General features: G+C 32.7%; 1 protein-coding gene across 1 annotated transcript; it reads left to right on the top strand.

The window, feature by feature from the left end:
* On the top strand, nt 1-27,054 carry LOC129234307 (USP6 N-terminal-like protein). Its single transcript, XM_054868302.1, has 13 exons — nt 1-19; nt 120-270; nt 1,528-1,570; nt 9,389-9,469; nt 10,356-10,463; nt 12,856-12,965; nt 14,105-14,153; nt 15,065-15,130; nt 19,346-19,400; nt 21,056-21,216; nt 22,694-22,793; nt 23,452-23,681; nt 26,797-27,054. Exons 1-13 carry the CDS (start codon nt 1-3, stop codon nt 27,052-27,054), a joined length of 1,431 nt encoding a protein of 476 aa, XP_054724277.1.
* Nucleotides 27,055-27,241: the final 187 nt, after the last annotated feature.

Here is a 27,241-nt window from a genome sequence, read left to right as displayed (position 1 = left end):
ATGGGTTTCAGACTTAATAGTATTTTGAAATTCGTGTTTTCGGAAGATTTACTTTCTTTAACACTTGTTTTAATTTCATTTGAAAAGTTTTCAACATCGTTTTTTCCCCTTGCTCTTAGATGATGTGGAAGAGAACTCTTGTACATATGATGATGACCGTGATATTCTCCTCAAGTATGATGCTGGGCGAAGTCCTACCAACGAAATTTTATCTTGGGAAGACCCGGCATTGGAAGTCTACCATGTTATGGACAAATATGGATTCATTCAGTAATTCTTTTTAAATGTTTGCTGGAAAGAATTATGTAACTAAGCATCTGACTTGAGTATGAATGATGATGAAGTAAAACTAAGTGAAAGATTACTACAGTTGCTGGGATAATTGTTTTGCTATTTCAAAACTACTGAAAATGATATTTCAGGAGTAACATAATTTTCCAATCACTCCCTGTTCAAAAAAATAAATAAATAAAAACTGAAAATATGAATCTTTACATGGAGCCTTACTAAGATATGCCCCTAATGCATAATACATATAAAAGCGCTCGTAGCTGTTGTTTTGCCTCGGAACATTCTTTTTATACAGTGATAGAGAGCCGATATCTAAAGAACGATTTTGCCTTCTAAAGGAGCCACGAAATGTTGAAAAGTTTCATTATTAATAAGTCCCTAATTGTTTGCAACATTGTTGCAAAATTTCGCGGGGTGCCTGTAGAGACTTCATAGCTTCCGAAAGTCGTGCACGTTTTTGGGTATCATTACCTGGAGCCTTACTAAAATACGCCCCTAATACATTAATGTGTCCAAGAGTGCTCAGAGTAATAGTTTTGCCTGGGAGCATTCTTTTAAATGCAGTGATATATAGCCAGTTCTCTAATGCAAGATTTTGCCATCTAGGGGCACTGCGAAATATTGAAAGGTTTCATTCTTTAAGTACCCAATTATTTGCGACATTGTCGCTAAATTTTGGTGGCGCCCCTGTAGAGGTTTTATTGCTCCCCGAGGAGGTTTTTTTTTTTTTTTTGGAAATTACAAAAAAAAATCCTCTTTTCTGAAGGGGGGGGCGCTTTTTTAAAGGGGCCGCACCAGGAGGCATCCCGGTGTCCCACCGGGCCATGCCACCACTGATCATGTTATGTATCATGATATATATCAAGTGTTATATCAGCTCTGCTATTAAAAAAGAAGCATTTTCTACTCTGAAACCAAACCCATTCTTCCAAAAATTATCTCAAAAAAAATTTGCTTGCACATGAAAAGTTGCATTTAATGGTTTATTTTGCTCTAAATAATATGTAAAGGTTTTGAAAATTACTACCAGTTATAATCTAGTTATTTCATGCTCTGTGTTGCAACAAAAAAAAAAGTTATTAAAAGTAAATTGTAAGGAGAATAGTGGTGAATTTTATCTTTTTTTTTTTTTTTTTGTGTGTGTGTGTGTGTGAAAAGTTATCTGAAGATATTAATTATCGATATAAGCTAATTTGAATACTGTAACTACTTTGTAACTTTTTTTTTTTTTTCAAGCAATCACAGACTGCCAGAGAAGCTGACAGCTCATGAAATGAAGGTTAGTTCTATTGAATTGAACAATCCCTCTTTACATCTCTTATTATTGATAACCTTTCATATAGTTCATTTTGTCTTTCTCAAAGACTATGAAGCCCTTGCTTAGTGTAAGAATTTAAAGTGACTAATAATTTTGTGTTGCTTTGTTATTTGATACACAAAGTCAAGCTGCCGTGTGCTAGTGAATGGCAGTATCTGTAGAATTGTGTTTTTGAGGTCTTTAAAGAAATGCATTTTGGATTACTAACAGTAAGGAAATAATGGAAGTAGACTTTTTTTTTTGCCCTTTCTTTTGTGTGGAAGAGCAAGGGCGCAGCCCCCCTTATTTTCACAGACTCCCCCCTCAAAATGAGGAAAATACCCCCAGAGCTGGATTTAGGGGAGAGCAGGCGGGATACTGTCCCGGGGCCTCCACAACAAAGGGGAGGTCTTTAAAGAAATGCATTTTGGATTACTAACAGTAAGGAAATAATGGAAGTAGACTTTTTTTTTGCCCTTTCTTTTGTGTGGAAGAGCAAGGGCGCAGCCCCCCTTATTTTCACAGACTCCCCCCTCAAAATGAGGAAAATACCCCCAGAGCCGGATTTAGGGGAGAGCAGGCGGGATACTGCCCCCGGACCTCCACAACAAAGGGGCCTCACAATAAAATTTTTGCAAAATATCCTTTTACGGGTCAGCAAATTTTACGTTTTTTCTCCCCTATAAATTATAATAATAATATAATAAAAAATAGCATTAACTTCAGGATGTATTTACTATTAAGGTGCTGATCTAAAATATCGGATATATACATATAAATCAAAATATTCGGATATATATCAAAGTATTGGATATTTTCGAAAATATGATCTTTTCGAACCCTAATTAGGGGCCTCCACTCCTTTGTTGTCCCGGGGCCTCCGCACATCCAAATCCAGCCCTGAATACCCCTCAAAACAACCCCGAATCCCTTAAAAATTTCAATGGCCCAGTCTGCACCATGACCCCTGCCTTGGTGGGGCGCACCACTGCAATAAAGCTAACATACAATAGATGGCAAAATGGAAAAAACGGAGAAAAAATTGCAGTTACTGCCTTTTTTACCTGCCCACAGCAATGTGTGTGTGTGTGTGTATATATAAATATAGTAGAATATTTTTAAACTGCCAGTCTGTGATGAAACTCAATTCTCTATAAACTGCAAGACTTTTCAGGACTAACGAATGAGTTGTGCAGTTAGAAACCTTCTAATAATTCTTCATTGCAAACATAAAAGCACTCCTTAGCATATTCAATTCTAAAAGTTTTTAATTTTTTCACCTTAACTCTAAGCTTTTAAATGAAAAATAGTATTCACAGTTTAAAAGTACAGTAACCCCTCGTTATATCGCGCTTTTCGGGGGACAAAGAAAAAGAGCGATATATCCGAAAGCGCGATATCACAGAGGTCATTAAAAATAGTTATAAGTCCAATACGTAAGTAAATTAGCATTCGTTCTTTCTGACATGATTTTCTAATGGTTTCGATGTAGTTCACGAATGTATCATCACACCTATTGAAATTTAAACAAGGTTGAAATTTAAGTAAATTTTCACCCTCTGAAAGTTAAAAAGAACAAATGGTGAATGAAGACGATCTTTTCGAGCTGCCGGGAGATAAGAGTAAGCATTCTCCAATACCCTCTTATTCCCAATAGACTTTCTAATATGTCTGACTTGCTGTAAAATGGATGTGAAAAGTAAAAGTAACCCCATTGTTTACAGAAAACTCTTTTGCCCGTCCATGTCATTCTTTTTTTTGATGCAAATCCCGGTTTGTACAACCAAGCACAAATCTTTTCTGTACTAAATGAAGGGCGTATGTGCTCTTCTACATGGGCTAGTATGACACCTGCTTGATGTCTCTCACTCATTGTAAAGGCAATGTATCAGTACAAAAGAAGATGTCAAGTAGTTTACAGATTTATATATACTGCGCGGGTACGTACATTTCGATGACACATATTGATGCTGCTTTTCCAGTGGATTCTGAAGAACAGCTTCTTTTTGTTTATTGACAAAATAAAGAAGAAAGAGACCTTCTCTGAGCAATACCATATGTTTTCAGAAATGGTTTGAAACTTAAAGCAAAGTTTTTTTTTTCTTAGACTTTAATATTTCGGGAGACAGAAGAAAAGAGCGATATATCCGAATAAGCGATATAACAAGGCATGATATAACAAGGGGCTACTGTACCAGGTTCTCCTTGAAAATACTGCTGCTATACAAACCAGGAAGCTAGTAAAAGAGCAGGACAATTCCCTTACTTTTGATTATGAAGCACATTTACTAATACAAATGTAAAAGTGACGACCAGCAACAGGCTCTGGGCCCAGCTAGGCTGGTCCTAGTCAATTAATTAGTCCCCAATGAAGATCAATGGCCCTCTTAAAGCTATCCACTCCCTTGCTCATTACCGCCTCTTCCGGTAAGCTATTCCAAGTGCCCACGACCCTGCTAAAGTAGTAGTTTTTCCTGATTTCCAAGTTAGCCTGAGATTTAAATAGCTTAAAACAATGACCCCTTGTCCTGCTTTCCCCGCAAAAATTTACTTCCACTTATTAGCCTTGTAGCCCGCCTTTGAACCCTTTCCAATACATTAATATCTTTCTTAAGATAAGGACACCAAAACTGAACAGCATACTCCAAATGAAGTCTTACCAAACTTCTATATAAGGGCAGAATAACTTCTTTAGATTTGTTTAAAATAGATTTATTGATAAACCCAAGCATCTTATTGACTTTGTTACTAGCTATGCTGCACTGTGTTGGCTAAACTTTAAATCCCGATTTATTAAGACGCCCACATCAGTAACTTTTTCTGCCTGACTAATGACAGAACCTTGCAAATACAGTAGAGCGCCGATTATCCGAACTCCAATTAACCGAACTTCCAATTATCCGAACCGTGTTTTTCGCCTTTTAAAATTTTTTAACCGAACTTCCAATTATCCGAACCGTGTTTTTCGCCTTTTAAAATTTTTTTCCGAACTTTATGCGAACGGCATATTTTTCATCCAAAACCTAATTTTTTTTTTCTGTCCCTTCCAACCAAGCTTTCAATTACGTACGTACTCTTTTTTTTCACCCTGTTATCTATCTTTTTTCTTTTCTTTCTTGGCATACAAATTTTAATCCGGAAACTGCAAGGTATTTTTGGGGAGTTTTGTTAGTGGGAAGAGAGAACACAAAAGGTTTGAAGAAAGGGGTTGAGAAACCAAGGTCAAAGCACAAAATTCCTGTTTGCATTCTTCTCCTCCCACCCTCGCTGTGGACACGTGGGGAAAAACTGGTTTGTGTGACGTATCTACGTTGACAAAGTGAGTTGCTCAGAATCATGTGCTCTGCTTTTTTTAGAGTTTGTTATCGTCGATATCGGTTGCTAGCCGCTGTTAATTCTTGTTGTTAATAGAGTTGTTAGTGGTTGTTACTAAAGGTTTCTTGATAGCGGTTGTTGATTGCACCAGCGATCTAGCTCATTTCTTTTTCTGCAACGAAGGTGAAAAGATGTCTGGAAAGCGAAAAAGAGTTGTTCTTTCGCTAGGAGACAAAGGAAAGATATTGAAGAGGCTGAAAAATAATGAAGCCGCTTCAAAATTAGCAGCGGAGTTTGGTGTAGGAAAGTCTACAATATCAGATATAAAAAAGAATGAAGAATCAATTATGAAGTATTTAACGGGACTTGAAAGTGAGCAAGGAAGCTTAGATAGAAAATCGATGAAAAAATCCTTTGATGATAAAGTAGATAAAGCTTTGCACATGTGGTTTTTGCAGAAACGCTCATCTGGTCATCCCATTTCTGGACCCTTATTATGTGAGAAGGCACTATTTTTCAACGAAAAGTTGAATGGAGAAAATACTAATACATTTCAAGCAAGCTCTGGGTGGCTTAGAAATTTTAAGCTACGGCATGGTATACGCGAAATCGGATTGCATGGTGAAAAATTATCTGCAGCTACAGAGTCTGCTACGAAATTCGTAAAAGAATTTATTGAATTTGTAAAATCAGAAAAATACGAAGAAGAATTTATTTACAATGCAGATGAGACCGGCCTGTTTTGGAGATCTTTACCCCGAAAAACATTAGCATCTGGGTTCGAAAAAAGTGCTTCTGGAACTAAATTAAACAAAGAAAGAATCACAGTTCTTAATTGCGCAAATGCAACCGGTAACCATCGAATACCATTGTTCGTGATAGGACATTCAAAGAAGCCTCGATGTTTTAATAATTGGAAAAATCTGCCAGTAATTTACACTTCTCAAAGGAAGGCTTGGATGACATCAGAAGGTTTCATTGATTGGTATGATCACACATTCATTCCTAAAGTTAAGACACATCAAGAAGATATAAAGAAAGGTATGAAGAGGGCAGAGTACTCCTACTTCTTGATAATGCACCTTCACATCCGTGTGCAGATACCCTTGAACGGGAAAATGGGAAGTTCCGAGTAAAGTTTTTGCCACCTAATGTTACATCACTGATACAACCCATGGATCAGAGTGTAATAGAGACATTTAAGCGCTTTTATAGAAAGCAAATGTTGAGAAAGATGCTTCTATCAGAAGACACTGAAGAGCCTGATTCCCAGAATGCCAAAAACATTAATTTAAAAGATTGTTGCATTATGGCTGCCGATTCCTGGAAGCTTGTAAAATCATCAACGTTAAAAAATGCCTGGAATAAAATTTTAAACAGGGAAAAAATTGATACTGGCGCAGAAGCATCTGATAAGGAAAATGAGGAGTGTAAAACTATAAACGAGATGGGAAGAATCCTAAATTATGAGGAAAAAGAAATTAATGAGTGGCTAAATTGTGACATGCAAGACCCTGGATATCAGATTTTAAATGACAATGAGATTGTGGCTGAGATTGAAGGCGAAAATGAAGAAAATAAAAATGAAATTGAAAATGAATGCTCTGAAAATGACCCAGGTCCATCACATAGCGAAGCCTTTGAATGCTTTGAAAAAGCTATGAAATGGCTCGAAAGGCAGAAAGACGCTGATCCTATTCAAGCAATGCATTTAAGAAGCATTAGAGATATGGCAGCATTGAAAAGAATGTCTTCTTTGAAGCAAGAAAAAATCAAAAGCTTTTTTACTTAAATTATAATCTTTTTTAAAAAAAGACAAAAAAAGTTTAAAAAATGAAAAAAAGACAAAAAAAAAAAAACATTTTTAAACACGCCAGCACTAACAGTGTTGCCAGTCCTAAGCCTGGATAAAGTGTGAAGGTTTTTGTATAGATAGGGATATCCTTTAAATTGTCTGTCCAATTATCCGAACTTTTGCTTATCCGAACTAGGGTCGGTCCCGACGTGTTCGGATAATCGGCGCTCTACTGTAATAACTTGTACACTTATTTCTATGCCCTAAATGTAGCACTTGTCTTTTCCCAACATTAACAGCCATACCCATTTATCAGCCCACTCCGTAATATGATCTAGATCCTCTTGCAGCTGATTTGCTTGTTCTTTTTTTTTTCTACAATCCCCGTAACTTTGACATCGTCAGCAAAACAATTCATGTTCTCAGAAATATTTTTATGAATATTGTTTATAAAAACAATAAACAAAACAGTCCCTAACACTGATTCCTGCGGAACAACGCTTAAAACCTCACTCCATTAAGAATAATTTCCCCTTACAACTACCTTTTGTTTCTTTCCGGTCAGTCAGTATTTTGCGCAAGTGAAAATTTTCCCTCCTATTCCTATATCAACTAATTCGCTAAGTAGATCAACATGCGGTACCTTATCGAAAGTTTTTTGAAAATCAATGTAAACAACATCTACAAGCTTCTTATTGTCTAAAGCCACAGTAACTTTGTCATAGAAATGTAGTAAATTAGTTGCACAAGATTTACCTTTCCTGAAACCGTACTGAAAACTAGTCAATAGATTAGTATATAAAAAATTTACTATCTTAATTTTTATCAATGTATCAAATTTTGCAAACCACCGAAATTAGACTCACAGGTCTATAATTTCCCGCACTCCCTTTATACCCTTTCTTGTAGAGTGGTCTAATGTTAGCCAGCTTCCATTCCTCGGGCACTGTCCCCGAGTTAAAAGAAACATTGAAAATATTTACAATTACATCTGCTAATTCCTCTGCACATTCAACTAAAATTTTGCATAAATATTATCTGGTCCCGGAGCCTTAGTCTAATTTTTTTCAAATGAAGTAAAATGTCATCCCTGGAAAATACAAAGTCCTCAAGCTGTACTATAGCTTGTGTCTTGCTGGTTTCAACTGTTGAGATACAGTTGTCGTTAGTCGGAAAAAGTCATTAAGAACATTAGCAATATCACTATCGTCCTGAATTAAAATTCCGTGCTCATCAACGTGTGGCCCAATATGACTATTTCGAACTTTTCTCGAATTAGGGTACGCAAAAAACCTCTTAGGATTCCTGTCTATGTTATCTACCAGTCTTTGCTCCATCTCTCTTTTCTGAGTTCGTACCAAATACTTAAATTTATGCCTTGCCTTACAATATTGGAGCCTATCTGCACAGTGACCAGTTTCCTTAAACCTATGAGAAGCGGCTTGCTTGTAATTTAAAGCATCTTTAGTTTCCCTGGGGAACTACATCCGCCCAATTTTTGTGTTGACACTCTTTCTTCTAAAGGGAACATGATCCCCAACCATTTTTGCTAGCTTTTCCTTAAAGCCTTTAAATGTTCCCTAACTGTAATTTTTTGCCCTTATTGCTCATCAAATCCAGCTAAATCATATCAATCTCATTATGTTTATCATTAATTACCAATTCATTGCTAGTTATAGTGTCTCTGACATAAAATAAAACCCCAACACCTCTTTTACCTACTATATCATGTCTAAACAAATTATACCCAGCAATAGATAATAAATCAGCATCATTTTCAGTAGCCCATGTTTTGGTAACTCCAATAATATCCAACCTCTCGTCTATTATTATGCTTTTCAATTCTTCCTTCTTGTTCCAATTACTACGAGCATTGGTATAAAAAACCTTAAGTAAGCCCATCTTACTTTCATTTAATGCTGTGTGTTTATTTGAATCCCAACTGTTAAAATCTTTTCTCTTGTTAGCCACCCTATTTCTGTTTCTACTAAAATCCCAATAGTTAGTACCCTTTCGAATTCTGCTTCTTAAGCTATGCCCCCCATTCCGACTTAGTTTTTTGATTCTGAAGCCTCTAAAACCAAACCACTAACCATTTTGACCCCTGTAGAACTCAGATGCAGGCCATCCCTAGTAATCCAATCGCGTTTACTTTTACTCCACACATCAATAAACCTGATACTATGCTTAATGGAAATTACCTTGAGTACCAGGTTCACACACCTAGCCCATTGGTTTAACCAACTCCTATGCACTCCATATCTGGGAAGCAAACCAACCACTTGGACATTTGTCGAACTGTTGGTTGTTTTGTCCAGCAGGGAATCTCATTCTTTTGTAAACTCATCGTTGTTACTATGGCCTACATCGTTAGTTCCCACCCACAAAGTAACTACATCCTCTTTATTAACCGACATCTTCCATTATTAGAGTTTTAATACTCATGGTAGTTAAAAGTTATTCTGATGTGCAAATGTACTGATAGATGCTGAAAATTATTTCATAAAGTTGTGAAATGACGTATATAATGAAAAAACTGTTCTCAGTGTGGTTTTTACTGCGAATCGTATTCTACATTCAAGTGGTAAAATTGCTGGCTTGTTTATTGTGATTCTGACTTAAGTTTTCCTGCATTAAGTTGTGAACTTATTTAATTAATGCATTCTGAATACTCTGCAGTTTATTTATAGGTTCGTGAAAGGGAGCAAGAAAGAATTGGAAAATGGCTAAAAATGATGAAAAAATGGGATAAATATTGTGATAGTGTAAAAGTGAGTAATGTTCTTTGAAAGAAAGTGTAATAAATGTTTCTTAAACTATTTTAGTTCATAATAAATAGAATTCTTAATTCTATTTATTATGAACTAAAATAGAATTCTTGGTTTTTATTTATAAGAAATATTTTCTTTCTGATGAAAATTCAAGACACGATTTTACTGAACTATAACATGATATTGTACTGGTGTGATTTCTTATATTCATTGAATCAAAACCTAGCTAAATTTCATTCTTAGGACAATTTTTTTTTAACTTATGAATGTTCAGAAACTGTTTCATAGCAGAAGTGAGACCAACAATTTTTTTTTCACAATAACAAAATTTAATTATGTGTTACACATACTTTCATGTATTTTTTCATGTAAGACAGTTTAAAAAAACTGGTTAGTTGTCATGAGTTGAGTGCCATTTGTAAGATGCCAGAGAAGAAATGGAAATTGAAGAATGTAAACCAGCAAAATTTATTACTTACAAATAAAAATATGTATAAAATTTAGTATACTAAATGATAGGGTACAAACCTCTCCCTCCCACAGCTCTTGGGCGCTTTTAACATTACAGCCAATTGTGATACGGTAGTTTATATGTTTGGATTTTTATGACCTAAACCCCCTTCTTGGAGGTTAATTCTGGCTGTGCTAGGGATTCAAAGGATTTATTTTTCCCTGTTATTGAAATGTTTCAAAATTTTACAATTGTTTTCAGTTTTAAATATTACTTGTTATGATTTTCAGGAATAAGAAATATTTTTACCATGCAAAAAAGCATCCTTTCTCTGTTCTGAGGGAAAAATATGTTTACAATGTTTAAATGAACTTTGGACATCATCATTTTTAATGGTTTTAAAATATATATTTTACTAAGCCATTCTCTTTTCAGTTACGTGAGAGGGTGTACAAAGGTATCCCAAATTCTGTCCGTGGAGAAGTGTGGTGCAGGTTGTTAGGTGTTCCGCAGATCAAGATGGAACAGGAAGGAAAGTATGAGGTGTGCTGGAATACATTCTCAAGTGTGCTTTATGTTTTTTGTTTACTTAAATTCTATCTCATACTAAAATTTCTAAAATAACTATGCATAACCCATATCATGAATCAATACATGTGTTCTTGATGTTGTAGAAAAGCTCATAACGAATTTCATAACTTCAATAGTTCTCATTTATTTATTGATCCACGTCCATGTATTTTCCTTATATTTTATTTCTTTATTTTCTGTTTTTGAAAACTTATACATTACGCAATGGTATGAAAAATTTATTTTTAATTATTATTTTGTTTGAAATGTATTATAAATATATTTTAAAGCACTGTACAAATTTCCATGCTGATTTCCTCCTATTTCGAATTATTTTTATTTTATTGTTAACTGAATACAGTGTACCTGTGTATAATGATAAATAAAGTGCCTATGTATATAACGATAAATAAAATACCTGTGTATGACGATGCTATCCATAACGATAAACCTGCTTTCAACGATATTTCTGTTTGGTCCCCGCGGATTTCTCATTTACTCAATGCATTTTGAACCTGCGTACAACGATAATCATTTTCTAACAAAACCTGTCTGCATTGATATTTTTTTTCTCTCTGTAAGTCCATTAAGAGCTAGATTTTTTTTTTCTTCTGTCTCAAAAAACGACTCCATAATGTTTGGAATGTGAGATAAGAAAAGATTGGATTATTTCCAATGTTAGTCTACCATTTTGTAGCTGAGGGGTCAAAGGAGGGGGATGAAGCATTAATTGAAATGTGTACAGCTGTTCATTTCTTTTAAAAATGGCGCCCATCTAGGAACGAGGGCGTTTTCTTTCTCCATTAGTGTCGAACCAGTTCATTTTTAGAGAATCGATTCCACGTAATTTGGAAAGACCATTTTTTAAGCAAAATTCGTTTTTGACGCGATTTGCATAAAAAATAAAAGGATTTTTAAAAAATAATAATAATCAACACGTTTCTCGGAAAAAGGAAAAAAAACTAAATTTCTTATATAAACCAATGTTCATAATATCTGCCTTTTACTTCGCAAAACTTTCATTTTAAATTCTATTTAAGGCTGTAAAAATATATTTTTTGAATTTGAAATTTTTTTATTCAAACTCTCTTTAACGTTATTTTTTCTCGGTCCCCAGAGTATCGTTGTAGACAGGTTTGACTGTATGAAGTTTTAAAACTTAAATATCTAAATAAGTGTTACCCCATAATACGTTGTAGAAGTTCTTGTTTTATGTGATATTGTTTTTCTTTATTGATAAATAAGATTAAAAGACAGCTTAGTTTTCTGTTGAATAGAACATTGAAGCACTAGCCTTTTTAATTAATCTTTTCAAGGGAAGTTTTGATATATCGTCGCCTCAGAACAACGGTAGTATATCTTACTGTTGTTTCTGGGATTAGATGTCTTACTGTTGCTCTGAGGCAATGATATTTTCAAGAGATTTCTACTTTTTAAAGTAGAAAATCATTTCATTACTAAAAATGTTTAATTTTCAGTCTTAATACATTTCAGGATTTAAGTCTTTATAAGGGGTCACAGTACCTTTCAAACAATTTCTTTTATTTTATATTTCTTTGAAACCATAACATGCATACTTATTTCGTAATCAATAATTTATTTTCAAAATTTAAAAATATTGCCTACTTTTTTTGAAAATTCAAAAAATTGAGGAAAATTTCAACTTTTTAAAATTCCTAAGACTTTTTATTTTTGCATTAATTTAAAAAACGTTTTTGCAAAACGATCACTATAATCATCTCTAAAAATCTGTGCATTCATTTACATATGAGTTCATTAGAAAATTTTCTGTGATTAATTATGTAAAAAATCAAAGTTTTTTTTAAAAAAAATTTGGTTTTTAAAGGTTTAACATGCTCTAAACATTAGAATAATTTATAAAATGCTTATCCAATGCACAGTTTTGTCAAATATGTTATCCCAATTGCAAAAAGTATTACTTTAAAGCTGTACCTTTAATAGAAAAAAATCCTTAGGGATTCTAATGACATGAAAACACAAAAAAACCATCATAGAGAAAAGCAATTTGAAGTTTTTCTTTTGCATAAGAACACATAGGGAGCATGGCCTAAAACCACTCATAACTTTTTAAATATTTGAACTAAAGCATTGAAACTTTTCCCCTGTATTCACAATAGTTTTTTATTTTGGAATAAGCAATAAAAATTTTTTTGTTCGTTTCATCATTTTTGAGGTACTGTAACCCCTTAACACAGTAATTTTTTTAAAAAAATATTCATAAGTAATATTCTAAGCCAACTAAAATTCAATATTTAAAATGAAATTTGGTTTTAAATGTGGTTATTCTTTTACCTTGTCTTTGAATTATTGATTGATTTATAATTATTATTATTATTTTTGGCAGGAGATGGTTCAGCAGGCTCGAATACATTCAAAAGATATCAAGCAAATAGATCTGGATGTTAATAGAACTTTCAGAAATAACATTATGTTCAGAGAAAGATATGGACCGAAGTACGTTCATTACTTTATTGCAAAATAATTTCCAATTTTATGCATTCTCTCAGTTAAGAAATGAAATAAAATTCATGCAGTTGCAAATTTTGACAATTATAAGTTTTTACTTTATAAATAAAAGATGTACAATGCTGTTTTTTTAAATTAAAGTATTTACTTATATTCTACTGTTGGCAAGTAAACGGCAGTATCTGCAGAAATGAGTTATCGAGATATTTGAAGAAACGCGTTTTGGATTCAATACAAACAATAGGGAAATGTATGAATTAGACATCTTTTTTGCGCCTTTTTTTTTCAGGGGAAACCAAATAAGCAATTTTGTACAATAAAGCTAACCTGCAATAGATGACAAAAATATAAAAAAAATTTTAAAAAATGAAAAATTTGCAATTACTGCCCTTTACTTGCTCATGACAGTATAATACTTGGTAGGTTTTTTTCTGAGCTCTGTGCAAAATGTTGTGCTGTCATATTTTGTTCCTTGCTTGTAAATGAGGTTGTTTCATTCTGTCAAAAGTAGTATGTTTAGCCACTGAAATTTATAGAATAAGCAAAAAAATAACATGGACCTAAAAAATTTTTTAATTTTCCCCAACAGTTATTTTTTAATTAATTTTTTCAACTATCCGATTTTTTCAAACAAGGCGTGATCTTGATGACGTCACAAATGATGCTCTTTGGTGAATCTTTGTACCGCGTTTCCACGTTATGATAATCAAGAAGCGAATTAAAATTGAGCTCTATGCTTGCTATAAACCATATTGTTGCCAATACACGTGAGTAAAGATGCGAATTAAATATTTTGTTCTGTGAATGGCATCACAAAATGGCATTTCATCATTCGTGATGTCATCGGCAAGAAATGTAAACAATGAAAGTTCACCGACTTAAGTAATTTTTTTTTAATATTAAACTTAAACAAATTATTTAAAAAATAGTTGGATCCTATGTTTTTAAGCACGTTCTTTCAGAAAAAAATACTTTTAAAATTTTGTAAATGACCCCATTGTTAATCATTTTGTAAATTAATTTTGGCTAATTTTGTTTTTCAGTAAAAAAAAATATTTTTTTCATTGATTGTATTTAAAAATAAACATAATGAAAATCCGTATATATTTCTTGCTCTCTTTTTTTAGACAGCAATCTCTTTTCCAAGTGCTAACAGCTTATTCAGTTTACAATGCTGTAAGTAATTTTTCATAGATAAAATAAAGTTTAACTTTCAAAATGTAATTTGATTGTGATTGAAATATTTCTTCCTTTTTATAAAAAATCAATGTAGACAAATCCATTTTGGAAATAAAACAGTTTTTGCTGTCAAGATCTTCATTGCATACCCATGATACATTGATTTTTACTTTTTTTTATTATAAAAGAAAAAAAATAGAATGTTTTTAAGTTTTATTACATTTTGTTTAATGCTTTGTGTTTGGACAATGTTTTGTTGAATTTGTGTTAACTTGATAAATTTTGTACTATATAAAATGAGTTTCAAAACCTAATTAATATTTAAATCATCTGCAATTAAAAAGTTTATTTTTCTCTGAAATATAAAACTTATCAAAAGAAAAAATATATATATTATTCTTCCATGAATGAATTCCATGGACAAATGTGTAACCTTTCACACAAAAATGTTTAAAATAATAGTGGAGTTTCTTTATTAGTTTTATTCTGAAAGAATTCTGCTTTAATGAATATCATTCAGATATTTTAAAAGTAACAAAATATAAGAACTTTTTTGCCGTTCCAAAAAAAAAAAAAATTGTGAAACATTCTTGCATAAAAGTGAACTTAATCCATGAAGCGTAAGAAATAATTTATTTTTAAAATATGAATATAAATAATAAATATTTTATTTATGATGACTTTAAGCTTGAATATTTCATCATTATCAAGATCCTAAAATTGTCAATATTTGTCAAATGTTGTTGTTGTATAACCAACTATCATAGTTATGCTAAATGAAAATCTTAGTTCAAAAAAGATACGTATTTTCCACAATAATTACTTTTGGTACTAAAAGAAATACCCTTTTTTCTGATAAACATTTGTTGATAAATATTGAATTAATGTACTGAAACTGTCTTTTTCAGGAAGTGGGTTACTGCCAAGGAATGAATCAGATTGCTGGTCTCTTACTTATGTTTATGAATGATGAGGTTCGTTTTTGTTAACTAATTCAAAAAAAAAGAAAAAAACATCGTTCTTTATGTAAAAAAGAAAACACTTTTTTTTAGTAAAGTGAATAATACAAGAAAGATGACATTAGTTTATAATTAAACAATCTGACTCTTAATTGCAAAATCAATGAAAGTAGTTTAGTAATGTGAATTTATTGCCTTTTAAAATTGAAATGTTCTCTTTTTTTAAAAGTTATGTAACTCACACACTACCTCTCTAATACCTCGGCAGTTATGCATAGAAACATTTTAACCAATCAACTCTTTGTAATCCATATAAATTGTGTAGATGTCCTCATCTTAGAAGAAAACTACATTTGATCCATGAATCAGGTGTTTAAAGCTTGGTTCATCTTTTGAATAAAGCTTTGTATTGTCTTTTTGATTAACATTTCAAGTTAAGTATTCCCTGTGGCAGTTCTTCTTTCAAATTCCCGCTTTCTCATATTTTTTAAAAATCTCATTCATCCTGTTTTTAGTACTTTTTTATAGTTGCTTATAAATATGTTTTATCTATATATATAACGCATACGGTGTTTGTTTCTTTTTTTGTTTCTTTGTATCCGATGGCTAAAAGACCCCATAGCACATACAGCTCTGAAACTTAGCACAAAATTCGAACATACCCTGGGGGTGTGCACCTCGAAGCCAAAATTCTAAATTTCTAGTTAGTTTTTTCTTAATTAAATGTATTATGCCATTTTTAGCCCTTTTTTGTGTTTAATTCGTCACAGACCCCAACCAATCGCTCCAGCAAAATATTTTTTGTACTATATTGTAGGAAATTTAATCTCAAGTATGATAACTGAAAAAATTTTGAAAATTGACTGATTTTTGAATTTTTTATGAATTTTTCAAAAAACCTTTATTTTGCATTTTTTTCTGGGTTTAACTTTTTTCTAAACCCATCCTGCCAAAAGCATGAGAGATTTCTTTCTGAAAAGTTAGTATTTAGTAGTAAAAACATTTCTCCCTCTTCAAAAAAAAAAGTTTTCAAAAATTGCAATAGCTTTTTTTTTACAATTTTTTAAAAATTTTATTAAAATTTTTATATAGTTTGTTTTTTTTAAATTTTTTATGAAATTTTGATATATATTTCGCTTTTTTCTGGGTTTCTTTCTAAACCCATCCCAGAAAAAGTATGAGAGATTTCTCTCTGAAAATTTAGTATGTGGTGGGCAAAACATTTCAACTTCTTCAGAAGAAACAATTTTTCAAAAATATGCAATAGCTTTTTTTTTACAATTTTTTAAATTCAAAGTGACGCATTTTATCTTCTACCCTCCTTCCGACCAGGGGCAGAAATGGTTCTTCCTTATCAAGCTGTGACATCATGATAGGGTGTTCCCAATTATTGTGACATCATGCCTGGATTTCGATTTGCTTCATCTTTTTTTTTCTTTCTTTTTTTGAACTTAGGAATTCTTTCTTTTTTCAAACCCCCCTCCCATGCCGGACGTTTGGCTGTATCTATTTTACTTTACATATTTGTATTACATATTTGCATACTTAATTTAATTAAAATATTGAGGTGTTTTTTTTTTGCAAACTACAGGGCACAGGGAGAGAGCTTTTTTTGGGCTATTTAATTTAATGAATAAAAGCTAATTTGTTTTAAATGATCTTTGTTTAGATTAGGAAATAAGCGGGGAGGTTAAAATAAATAGACACGGATAAAAAAAATTACAGATAGATTGTATAGGTAGATAGCCGCTGAAGGCAGCAATTTTGGCGTAAAAAAGTGAATCACGTAAAACACAACTGGAAATAGGTATAGAAAATACGAAAAAGATAGATACAGATTAATTAATACCATTACCAAACTTGTTTAAACAGCCGCTGTTGGCGGCAAACTTGTAATAAAAACAGGGGGCTATTTTTTGAACACTACGGGGAACAAGGAGAGAGCTTTTTTTTTTTTTTGAGCTATTTAATTAAAAGAATAAAGCGTACAGTTTTTTGAAAACTACCGACATAGATTGTTTAATACCGCCCCCAAATTTATTTAAGCAGCCACCGAAGACGGCAATCTTTGCGTAAAAATGCGACTGATAATATTGATATAGAAAGATATAGAGTCATTTATACCATCGCCAAATAAATTCAAACAGCCGCCAAAGGCGGCAACCTAGGCGAACCAGCTGGTCGCCGCAGGCGGCTAGTGTGGTAAACATTAGAGCACCGTAAGGAAATATAGTGTTAGGGCAGAGAGACTGCAAATCTGATATTTTTCTCATTTATCATTTGTATACCTGCTAACTCTACTGGTTTTTCCAGGAGATTCCTGGATTTTGATTGTTTCTCTTGATTGTGTATATGATGTAAGGAACGTTTGGTTGCACTAAGAAGGATAATAAGAAACCCTATTCTTCCTTAAATAACAATGAAAAATCGTCTTAATCATCCGCTGGATTTTTTAAACATCTACTGGATCTTTTCCCAGTAGATTTTGGCAGGTATGCATTTGAATACTTAATTTTTATTTCTATGTTAGAATTTAGGGAAACGAACATATACAGTCGACGCTCCATATAACGACCATCTCCGTCCCAGAGAAAAAGGTCTTTATAACGAGTGGTCGTTATAAGAGGTATAAATTTAAAAAATGTACATCGTCATCATGCATGCCCAAGTAAATGCCCAAATGTTTTTTATCATAGGAATTTTTAGAAAAGTAGTGTGCAAAATATTATGACAGAATATTAAACAAGTTTTAAAGTAGAAAATATAGGGAGGAAAATGTTACACACTTTTAGATCTGCTATTACTACTACTACCACAACAATTTCTGAAGATAAAACCAGAAACAGAGGTCTGCCTTTTTAGCAGACGTGATTTTTGCAAAACATTATTTTCTGTTTCAGATATAGGTGATAAATTGTGTTTCTCTTGCTTTCCAAAGAAACATTTAAAAGTCCCCCGAGAACCCCAAATCTTTAAAAATAGTAGATTCAAACACCAAACTACCAATACATCTGTCAACTCCCTTTTCTTAGGAATCTGGAATTTTCTCGATTTTTCCTCCCATTATTTTTTCTGTGCTAGCTGTGGTGAATGGTAATGCCCCCCCCCCCTCCACCCCCTCTTAAAGTTGGATTTGACATTGAAAACTTCAGGCAGATGTCCGTAAACAATAATCAATGTCATTTTAAGCTACAAATTTGTTTTATTGGAAAGAACACAAGAAATAGCGTCCGCTGATTCGGTCGCTGTATTGGATTAGACGATACAGAACGGTCGTTATAACGAAAGCAAATTAACATAGAGTTTATAGGAACAAAGTTGGGACTTCTACCACTGGTCGTTATAATGGGTCGGTCTTTATAATGTGTGGTCGTTATAATGAGCGTCGACTGTATTATCATATTGTGTCTGTACCGTGGAGCAAAAGCAACCAATATTGAAAATATCAGTTTTGAGAAAACCTGTCGTAAAATGTATTTTTTTCTGGCTCTATCTCACCTTTACACCAACACTTTGAGAGGATTTTTCAAACACTTTGAGAAGATTGGATGCTACATTAGAAATATACATCAAATTTTAAACATGTTTTAATCATATGGTGAACTGGAAATTGACGACAGAGATACAATTTTGAACTTTATAAACTTTTTAGAGATATTGATATTTTGAAATTTACCAAACTAAACAGAATGAGATGGGCTTGTCATCTTTTGAGAATGGAAAATGATTGAGCTGCATTGAAGGTCTTCAATGGACACCCTTTTGGACAGCGACCAAGGGATAGACCAACAAAAGAGATGGGTTGACTGTGTGGACACTGATTTTGATATCATTAAATTCAAAAACTAGAAGTCAGCGGCAGAGAGGACAGCCTGGCGGGATCTCCTAAAGAAGGCCAAGGCCCACAACGGGCTGTTGAGCCAATTATGGTGATGATAGATGTGTATTAAATGTAGTTTCAAAAGCCACTTTTCCATTGAAAACACCCATTTTCTTTCACAATTATCTCTCACGACAGTCTTTTGAATACTATGTTTAATCTTCTAAAAACTTTTTATATATATTTAAGCATCTCGTTTTAATTTTTGTTGTTTCATTTCGACCTTATTACTTCCCCCCCCCCCTTACACTCCCTATCAAAGAAGAGATTGAGGAACTTGAATTATTAGTATGTAATGTTTTCCTATTTTTAAATTTTTTGTCTTTATAACTAATTGTTTTTATTTTTAGGATTCATTTTGGGCTTTATCAGTTTTGATGTCTGATCAGAAACATGCAATGCATGGTAATTATAATCGCCTTTTTACTTTTTCTATTTTTTTGCATTTTACAAAGATACGTATGAGGCAGTGAGAAGCAAAGGGATGTAAGTGGACATTTTTGAGTAAAGCGTGTTTAAAGATAAAATCCTAGATAGACTTTCATTGATTTTTTTTTTATAACCCATGCTGTATAACAGTACTTTCCAGTGCTACTAGTACTATCTCTTGCCTCAAGTCAGAGGAGAGGTTCCCATACTATTTGTACTAGTTATCTCCAACTTTTTAATTTTGCCTTTGCTTCTCACTGCCTCATGTGTGTAAATGCTTCCATTATTCTTGTACTTAAAACTAAACTAAATCTGTTCACCTTACTTTGTCTATTATTCAAGTCTGTAGGAATCATTATATAGGTCTAGTAATACTGACAATGCCACTTGTGATTAAATCCCTTCGTATTTGTGCCACTCAATATCGGTTTCCACATGCTTTTTATCTTGAAGAAAAAGAATTGGAGTTTTGGAAATATACATGTTTTTCAAATAAAAATGTAGTGTGTGCAAATAATAGTTAAGACAGCAAAACGGTTTGGGAGTTAACCTCACCCTTCTCACCACCACCACCAAACCCTTGGTTTTAAGCTGTATTGCCACTTCAAGTATGTTTATATTCATATAAATGTAAGGACTTTTGTTTTCTCCGCCCCCCCCCCCCCATAAGAACATTCATGCCTTGTTTGTGAAACTGAACTATATTTTTTATTGTTATTACATTATTATGATGTTAATAGTTTGTGCTTAGATATAAAATATTGTTATGACCACATCACTTTTGTCCTTTTTTATTTAAATCGTTATTGACCAGGCCATGATTTTTTAATCTTCTGCAGTACACATTTTGCACTTATTATTATTACAATTGTTATTTTATTTGGTTTCTCTTCTAGTAATCACAGTAAGTTATTGGCTAATAATTGATCTACAAATCTAATAAACTATTCAAAAAAACTTTCATGTGGAAAAATGTTTAAACCTGCTATAAATTATGATAGCAAGTGTTAACGAGCATCTGCATATTTAGTATTTTAAATAAATTTTAAAAACTTTACTACACCAAGTATTTGGCATCAATTCTCTTCTAGTAATCACAGTAAGTTATTGGCTAATAATTGATCTACAAATCTAATAAACTATTCAAAAAAACTTTCATGTGGAAAAATGTTTAAACCTGCTATAAATTATGATAGCAAGTGTTAACGAGCATCTGCATATTTAGTATTTTAAATAAATTTTAAAAACTTTACTACACCAAGTATTTGGCATCAAGTGTTCAAATACTTCCTCAAAAATTTTTAACAAATGCATATTTATTGAAAATGGGTAAATATTAAAAAAATAATAATTTCGTCTTTTTAATGAATTGCCAACAAATAACTAAACCAATTCTTAACTATCCAAATCGATGTTACTATTGCCTTACAGCATCAAATCATGATATTCATAACTTGAACCGTCTTACAAAATTTCTTTCCAGGTCGTTTACATAAATAAAGCATTTATTCCGCTTCTGTCTTCAACAATAAAATAGTAAAATGTGACTTAAAAATGCTTAAAAATTTCTTTAAATTCACAATGCTTTCATTATATTTCAATTTTGAAATTGTTCATATTCATACATTCAGGGTTCTTTATTCCTGGTTTTCCGAAACTGAAACGGTTTCAAGAGCACCACGATCAACTACTGACCAAATATCTTCCAAAATTGAAAAAGCATATGGACAAGTTTGGAATTCATAGCAGCTTGTACACTTTGAAATGGTTCTTCCAGTGTTTTCTCGATCGTGTAAGTACGATAATATTCGATGAGCACTAATTTCGTAACTTTTTTCTATTGCTTAAATCCTTTTTGATTTTTGTTTTTGAAAATTTATTCATAATGTTTTAAGTTCTCAACTGCAAGCTATGTTCATGTTGTATCTTTATATCATTCTCAATTCAATTCAAATTTTTAAAAAAATAATCTTTTTTCTTAATTTATGTGCATTTTAGGACTCAACCTATAGCATTTTTTGGCCGATTGTTCAAAGATGGCCAATGTTGATGGCCGATGGCCAAAAAAAAAAATCAAACGGGAATAAATTGCTAAGATTGTCAGGGATTTGAAGGATCCTTCCCCCTCCCTTTCTTACTTTGCCACTATTTTCCTGATGTTGAAAAAGGGAAGTTTTGTTTTATTAGTAGGTTTTTAAAAAACTCTTTTATAATCAAGTGTTAACTTTTTCTTATAACAAAATTTAGGAAAAGTTCATTGTTTTCTTCCTCCTAGAGTTAACCTCTACAGTGGAAAAAACGTATTTTCCATGATTTTTCTCTGCCATCCCCTCAGAGAAAAACAAGGAATTGTACTGATATGTTATCAAGAAAAATTCTTGTTTGGTATATAAGTAATTTTATTCTGGTAGTGATACATGCTTAATATGTATATCCTGAAGCAAAGCTGAGTCAAAGGGGACATGATTCAGTTGTTTAAATTTATCAAAATGAAAGATGTTAATGGGCTAAATTTTTGCATGGAAAGCAGGACGAAGAATTGTTTTCAGCTATTCAGATCTCAGGCTAACCTGGAAATTAGGAAAAATTAATTTTTTAGTAAGATCGTGGGCACTTGGAACAGCTTACCAGAAGAGACTGTAATGAGCAAGGGGGTGAATAGCTTTAAAAGGGTTATTGATCTTCATTGGGAACTTATAAACTGACTAGGACCAGCCTAGCCTGGCCCAGAGCTTGTTGTTGGTTGTCACACTTGTATTGTATTTGTATTTTTCCTGCTTATGATGCGGAATCTTGTGTAGAAAATTCCACTTAAATGACTTTTATTGTCAGGGCCGGATTTGGAAGTGTGGAGGCCCAGGGGCAATGAAGGAGTGGAGGCCCCTAATCAGGGTTCAAAAGATCATCATATTTTCGAAAATATCGGATATTTGGATATATATCCAAATATTTTGTTATATATGTATATATCCGATATTTTCGACCCCTGAAAGTTAGGATATTTTGTAAAAATTTTATTGTGGGGCCCCTTTGTTGTGGAGGCCCCCGCTACAGTAGCCCCGCCTGCCCTCCCTTAAATTCGGCCCTGTTTATTGTGTATGCATTTGTAGTTAACAGGTCAAATATGTGCACTATTTTGCACGCATTATAACTATAAACCAAAAAGTAAGAATGTGACTTGATTGAAAACAAGATAGTTTTGAATGTTAACACATTTTATCTTGAGTTTACTTCTGGCATTAACTTATTTTTTTTCCCCCTTTGTATAGGTGCCTTTTACGTTAACTCTCCGCCTTTGGGATGCTTATATTTTAGATGGTGAAGTCATTCTTACTGCCATGTCTTTCACATTAATGAAGCTTCACCAAAGTCAGTATCATTCCATATTTTCATACAATTTATACTGTTAATTTCTTAAAATATTTATGCCTTTTGAAAACCTTCTTGATGTCCTTTTTTTAAAAACATTTTGTTCTCTTCAAAAACGAAGTTTTTATGCATTTTAACAGAATATTATTTTTTCTTTTTTTTTTCTTTTCTTTTTTTTTTTTTTTTTTTTAATATTTTTTAAATCTTTTTGATTTCTACAATAAAACCCAATTTCAGTAGCTTTTTTAGAACAGATTTTTGTGCCGCTCTACACTTTTTGCTGTACCCGTATGGAGAGGGTCACTTTCAGGATGGTAGTTTACCATTGTGTTCTATAGGTATCAACGGGGTTTGAGGAACATCATTCAAAGTTTAAGCAGCTTCCCATTACGAGTTTAGTCCCTTGCCCTCGAACCTTTTTGAGCATTTATAGATCAAAAGCGAATAAGTAACTTTAAAGTTTGGAAACACCACCATCCTATATGAACCAACTTTTAGCTGCAATTATTGTGGCATTTTAAAGGAAATTCAATAAACCAGCTTAAAGCCGAAAGTGCGGGTTTCCAATAATGCTCTTTATCATTAATTACAACCTTTTTAATGATAGAATTGTTCGAACACAGTTCCATGTAGAGCCTCTCTTCTTTACCTCTTGTAGAAACCCTTCTCAAAATGGAGATGGAAGACTTGATTGAGTTTCTTCAAATAAAGCTAGAGCAGGACTTTGGCTACCAGGACGATTCTGCTATTGAGGCCCTCTTAATGATAATAGAAGACCTCAGGAAAAAGAGGCTGCACCTGCCAGGAGAACCAATGCCTGATGAGCTTCCCCAAAAGCCTTTTGGACTCATCCCCAAGAGGACTCAGAGTGAACAATTTCCTAGAAAGGTTAGTTACATCTTATCTTTAAGTCATGCATTCAGATCATATTGTTCAACAAGGAAACTGCAAATTTGGTTTTTAAAAAATGCTCCACGATTGTTGAAAAATTTTTGTTTGAAAAGGACACAAATACTTCTTATTAAACAAAACGTAGAAATGATTGTTGAATAACATGTGAATCAAATTTTCACTCTCCAAAATTTGTGAATGATAATTCCTTTAATTGAATGAATTACCAATGTTTTAATACACAAAAATTACAAATTTTGCAATAATTTGCAATTTTTGTGCATTAAAACGTTGTTAAGTTATTCATTTGTTGAGTTATCTTTGAAGCATTATATGGTTACCAATAAATAGGACAAACTCGGGTTTGCCCAACTACAGTTATAGTGTGTGCCCCGCGGGATATCAAGGCAAATCGAGCTGAAATGATCTTGCAATAATTCGGGTCCTAGATGACGGTACTTACCCCACGATATCTCATATGTGTATTTTATTTCTTTATTCATTATTATTATATATTTAACAATAAATATGCAAAGGAAGTGCAAAAATTTTGAAAAATGTGGGAAATTCTCACTTTATGTAGTTTTGGGAGTAAAAGTTTTTTGTGTTATTAAATCTAACTATACTATTTGATTTTCTTAGAATGCTTCTAATTAAGGATGAGAGAATTTTAATAAAGCTTTTGAAGGTCCTTAAGCTTTCAGATGTTTTAAAATTTTGCATACTAACTAACATGGTTTGTTTGTTTTAAATTATGTAAGTGCAATAGAACCTCCTTAATCAAGATTAATTTGAAGCACAGCATATCAGAATTATAAAAATCTGAATTGAATCAATGGAAAAAAAGAAAATGACTTCTCTATATAAAAGATGGTCTTGTAATTATGGGATACATTGCGCATTACTTAAAATATTTAACTCGTTACCAATATCAGATGTACTTAGTCTTTATCAGATACTTCATTGGTAAAATAATTTGTTTGGTTTGCCGCAGCAGCAAATCCATTTTGCAGTATTTTGTACTAAATCTTTATCAGATTGAAAATATTTTGTTATGTATGCAATACATAATGTAAATTTGGGAAAAACACATGACGAAATTTAAAAAATGGTTAACTAAGTATATTTTCTTTTACAAGGGCTAAAAGAAAAGACATTTCTTTGTCAAGAATGACTTCGATGTGGGAATTCTATTTTAAGTTTGTTACAATAAATGTTCTGTAGCTAAATGGGTTTGTTCTGCAACATAAAACACATTTTTCTGCTCAATGCTCCCGTTTTATTTTAAGTTTGACATTTAGCTGATCTGTGGCCAAACCGTTTTGTTCTCCAACATAAAAAACATCTTTCTATGCATATTGTTTCTTGGTAGTTTGCTTGTATTAAAAATATTGAAATATCTATCATTTCTTGGTAGTCGCCCCTTTTCAACTATCAAATTGATTTTGCGTATGTGATGCATTTAGGGTTTTTTTTTTTTTTTTTTTTTTTGTCAAGAAGCCAAATCATAACACTGGTAAGCTCAAGTTGAGGAAAAAAAAACACTAACTGGACTATTTATGAAAATCCGCAGTGTTCATTAAAACATCATGAAGAGTTTGTGCTTTTTATATATATGAATAGAGCTGGCACAAAGCGCTGAATATCAGCTGCTGTACATTTTAACTCTTTTTGACAGACTTCAAAGGAGGCAATGTATTTGTTTGTGGCGTTTTATTCATGTTCTCTGATTTCTCCAAGACGTCTGGACCGATTTGAAAAAATTTGTTTTGTTTGAAAGGGTATGCTTTCCAAATGGTTCCTTGGTAATTGTGTCTTAATCTGATGAGGGGTCTCAGAGAAATCTAAGAAACTTTAAATTGTGTTAATACGTTGGGGGCCATTCATTAATTATGTAAGGATGATTTGAGAAATTCCCCCCCCCCCCCCTACCCCCATATAAATGTGCGTAAAATTTTTCAAACCTTTCTCTCCTATTCTTATGTAAGGTTCCATTTCGTTTTTCAAAATAATAAAATGTTGTTAGGAGAGAATCAGTTGCACTGAAACTTCCAGTTTTTTTTTTTTTTTTTAAATATAAATCAAAGATTTTTATTTTTTAAATATATTATATGATGCGATACTAATTAAAAATAAAACATATCATACATAGAGCAATTCTATACACTATTCATTCCTTGAAAAACAAGTAAAAAAACTTCATCTTAATACTTTCTAACTTCCAGGTGCAAATTAAATATGATTCTTGCAAACCAATTGACCGCAAATTTCTAATATAAAATATCAACTTGGAAAATATTAGGTAGTAGGAATATGTTTGACCCCCCCCCCCCTGAAGTAAGGGTATGTGGAGATTTTTATAATAGCCCCTCCCCTCGGGACCCTTACTTAATTAATGAATGGCCCCTTGCAAGTTATCTTTAAAAGATTTCAAGAAGCAGAAAGATTAAAATTATTAACCTGTGGGCTTACAAACTCTTGCCAATAAATTTAGGGCGCCGAGAAACAAGAAGTTTGTTTGCTCATCACGTGACCCGTGCGTGCGGCACTTTCCTCCCGATTTTTAAGTGGAATGATGTTTCTATCCATCTTCACTCTGAGGTCTCGGTAAATGTTGAAAGCTGACATTAATTTTTAAGTGTCAAAGCTAGAAATATTTAAATACTGCAATATTTTAGCTTCATTTTAAAGCAACTAAAGTTATTCATGAAATTATTAACTAAATATATTTTAATGTAACTTATTTATTTCTTAGCAACTTTCAAGTTGCATTAAGTATTGAATAGTTTCTAGTTCCCAGGATTCAGTTCACACAAAGTTTTTTCTATTACGTATAATTTTCAACAGTGTTTTATTATATGGTACAATTGGGCATAGCTCAAAAGAAAATATTTTATCCTAATTATAGTTTTTAAATGAATATTTACCGCATAAATTATTATGAGCTGAAGCAACCAAATCACACCTCATGATTCGGCCTAACCGAAGCCTTGTTCCTTCTCTATCTTTCACCCCAGATCTGAAGCTACTAATGAAGTTTCAGACCTGTTTACAAAATTCCATCTACATCTTTATTGTGATTTGTAACTTTGTCTTTCTTTTTCTTGTCTAGACTTTTGCCAATGGTAATAAAACCAACTTCCATGAGACTCTTTCCCTCGAGAGCTTCAGCTCTTCAGAAAACAGAACCCAACTCAAGTCTTTCCAAAGCGTTTCTGAAAGTTCCTGTGATGAGAGAGACTTTTCAAGTCCACAACCTCTCCAAAGGTCTCTTTCCTTTTACGACAACGTCGACCTGGAGGAGAGCATGAGAGCTTCCTCGCTTCAGTCCACTTTTTTAGGACCGACTCTTCCATCCAGTAAAGTATAACTCATGGAGAAAATGTAAATTAAAATAACGGTTGAGCTGCCGCTGAAACAGGCAGTCATTAAGTTTGGTTATTTAACTCTTTCAGGGTCATTGTATGGGAGAAAAGGTAAACACCCTCTTATAATGCTGTTGAGTTTTGAAAACTTGATAAATTATTTGAAACTTGTTTCTGCCCCCCCCCCCATGC

The sequence above is a fragment of the Uloborus diversus genome, chromosome 1, assembly GCF_026930045.1.
Source record: "Uloborus diversus isolate 005 chromosome 1, Udiv.v.3.1, whole genome shotgun sequence".
Classification (NCBI taxonomy): Eukaryota; Metazoa; Arthropoda; class Arachnida; order Araneae; family Uloboridae; genus Uloborus; species Uloborus diversus.
This window is presented reverse-complemented; position numbering and strand designations above follow the sequence as displayed.

What these genes read in the sequence shown, in the direction of transcription:
- LOC129234307 (XM_054868302.1), top strand. An exon ending in GACAAATATGGATTCATTCA is followed by an intron (nt 271 to 1,527) that starts GTAATTCTTTTT and finishes TTTTTTTTCAAG; the next exon opens with CAATCACAGACTGCCAGAGA. An exon ending in ATTAATGAAGCTTCACCAAA is followed by an intron (nt 22,794 to 23,451) that starts GTCAGTATCATT and finishes TACCTCTTGTAG; the next exon opens with AAACCCTTCTCAAAATGGAG.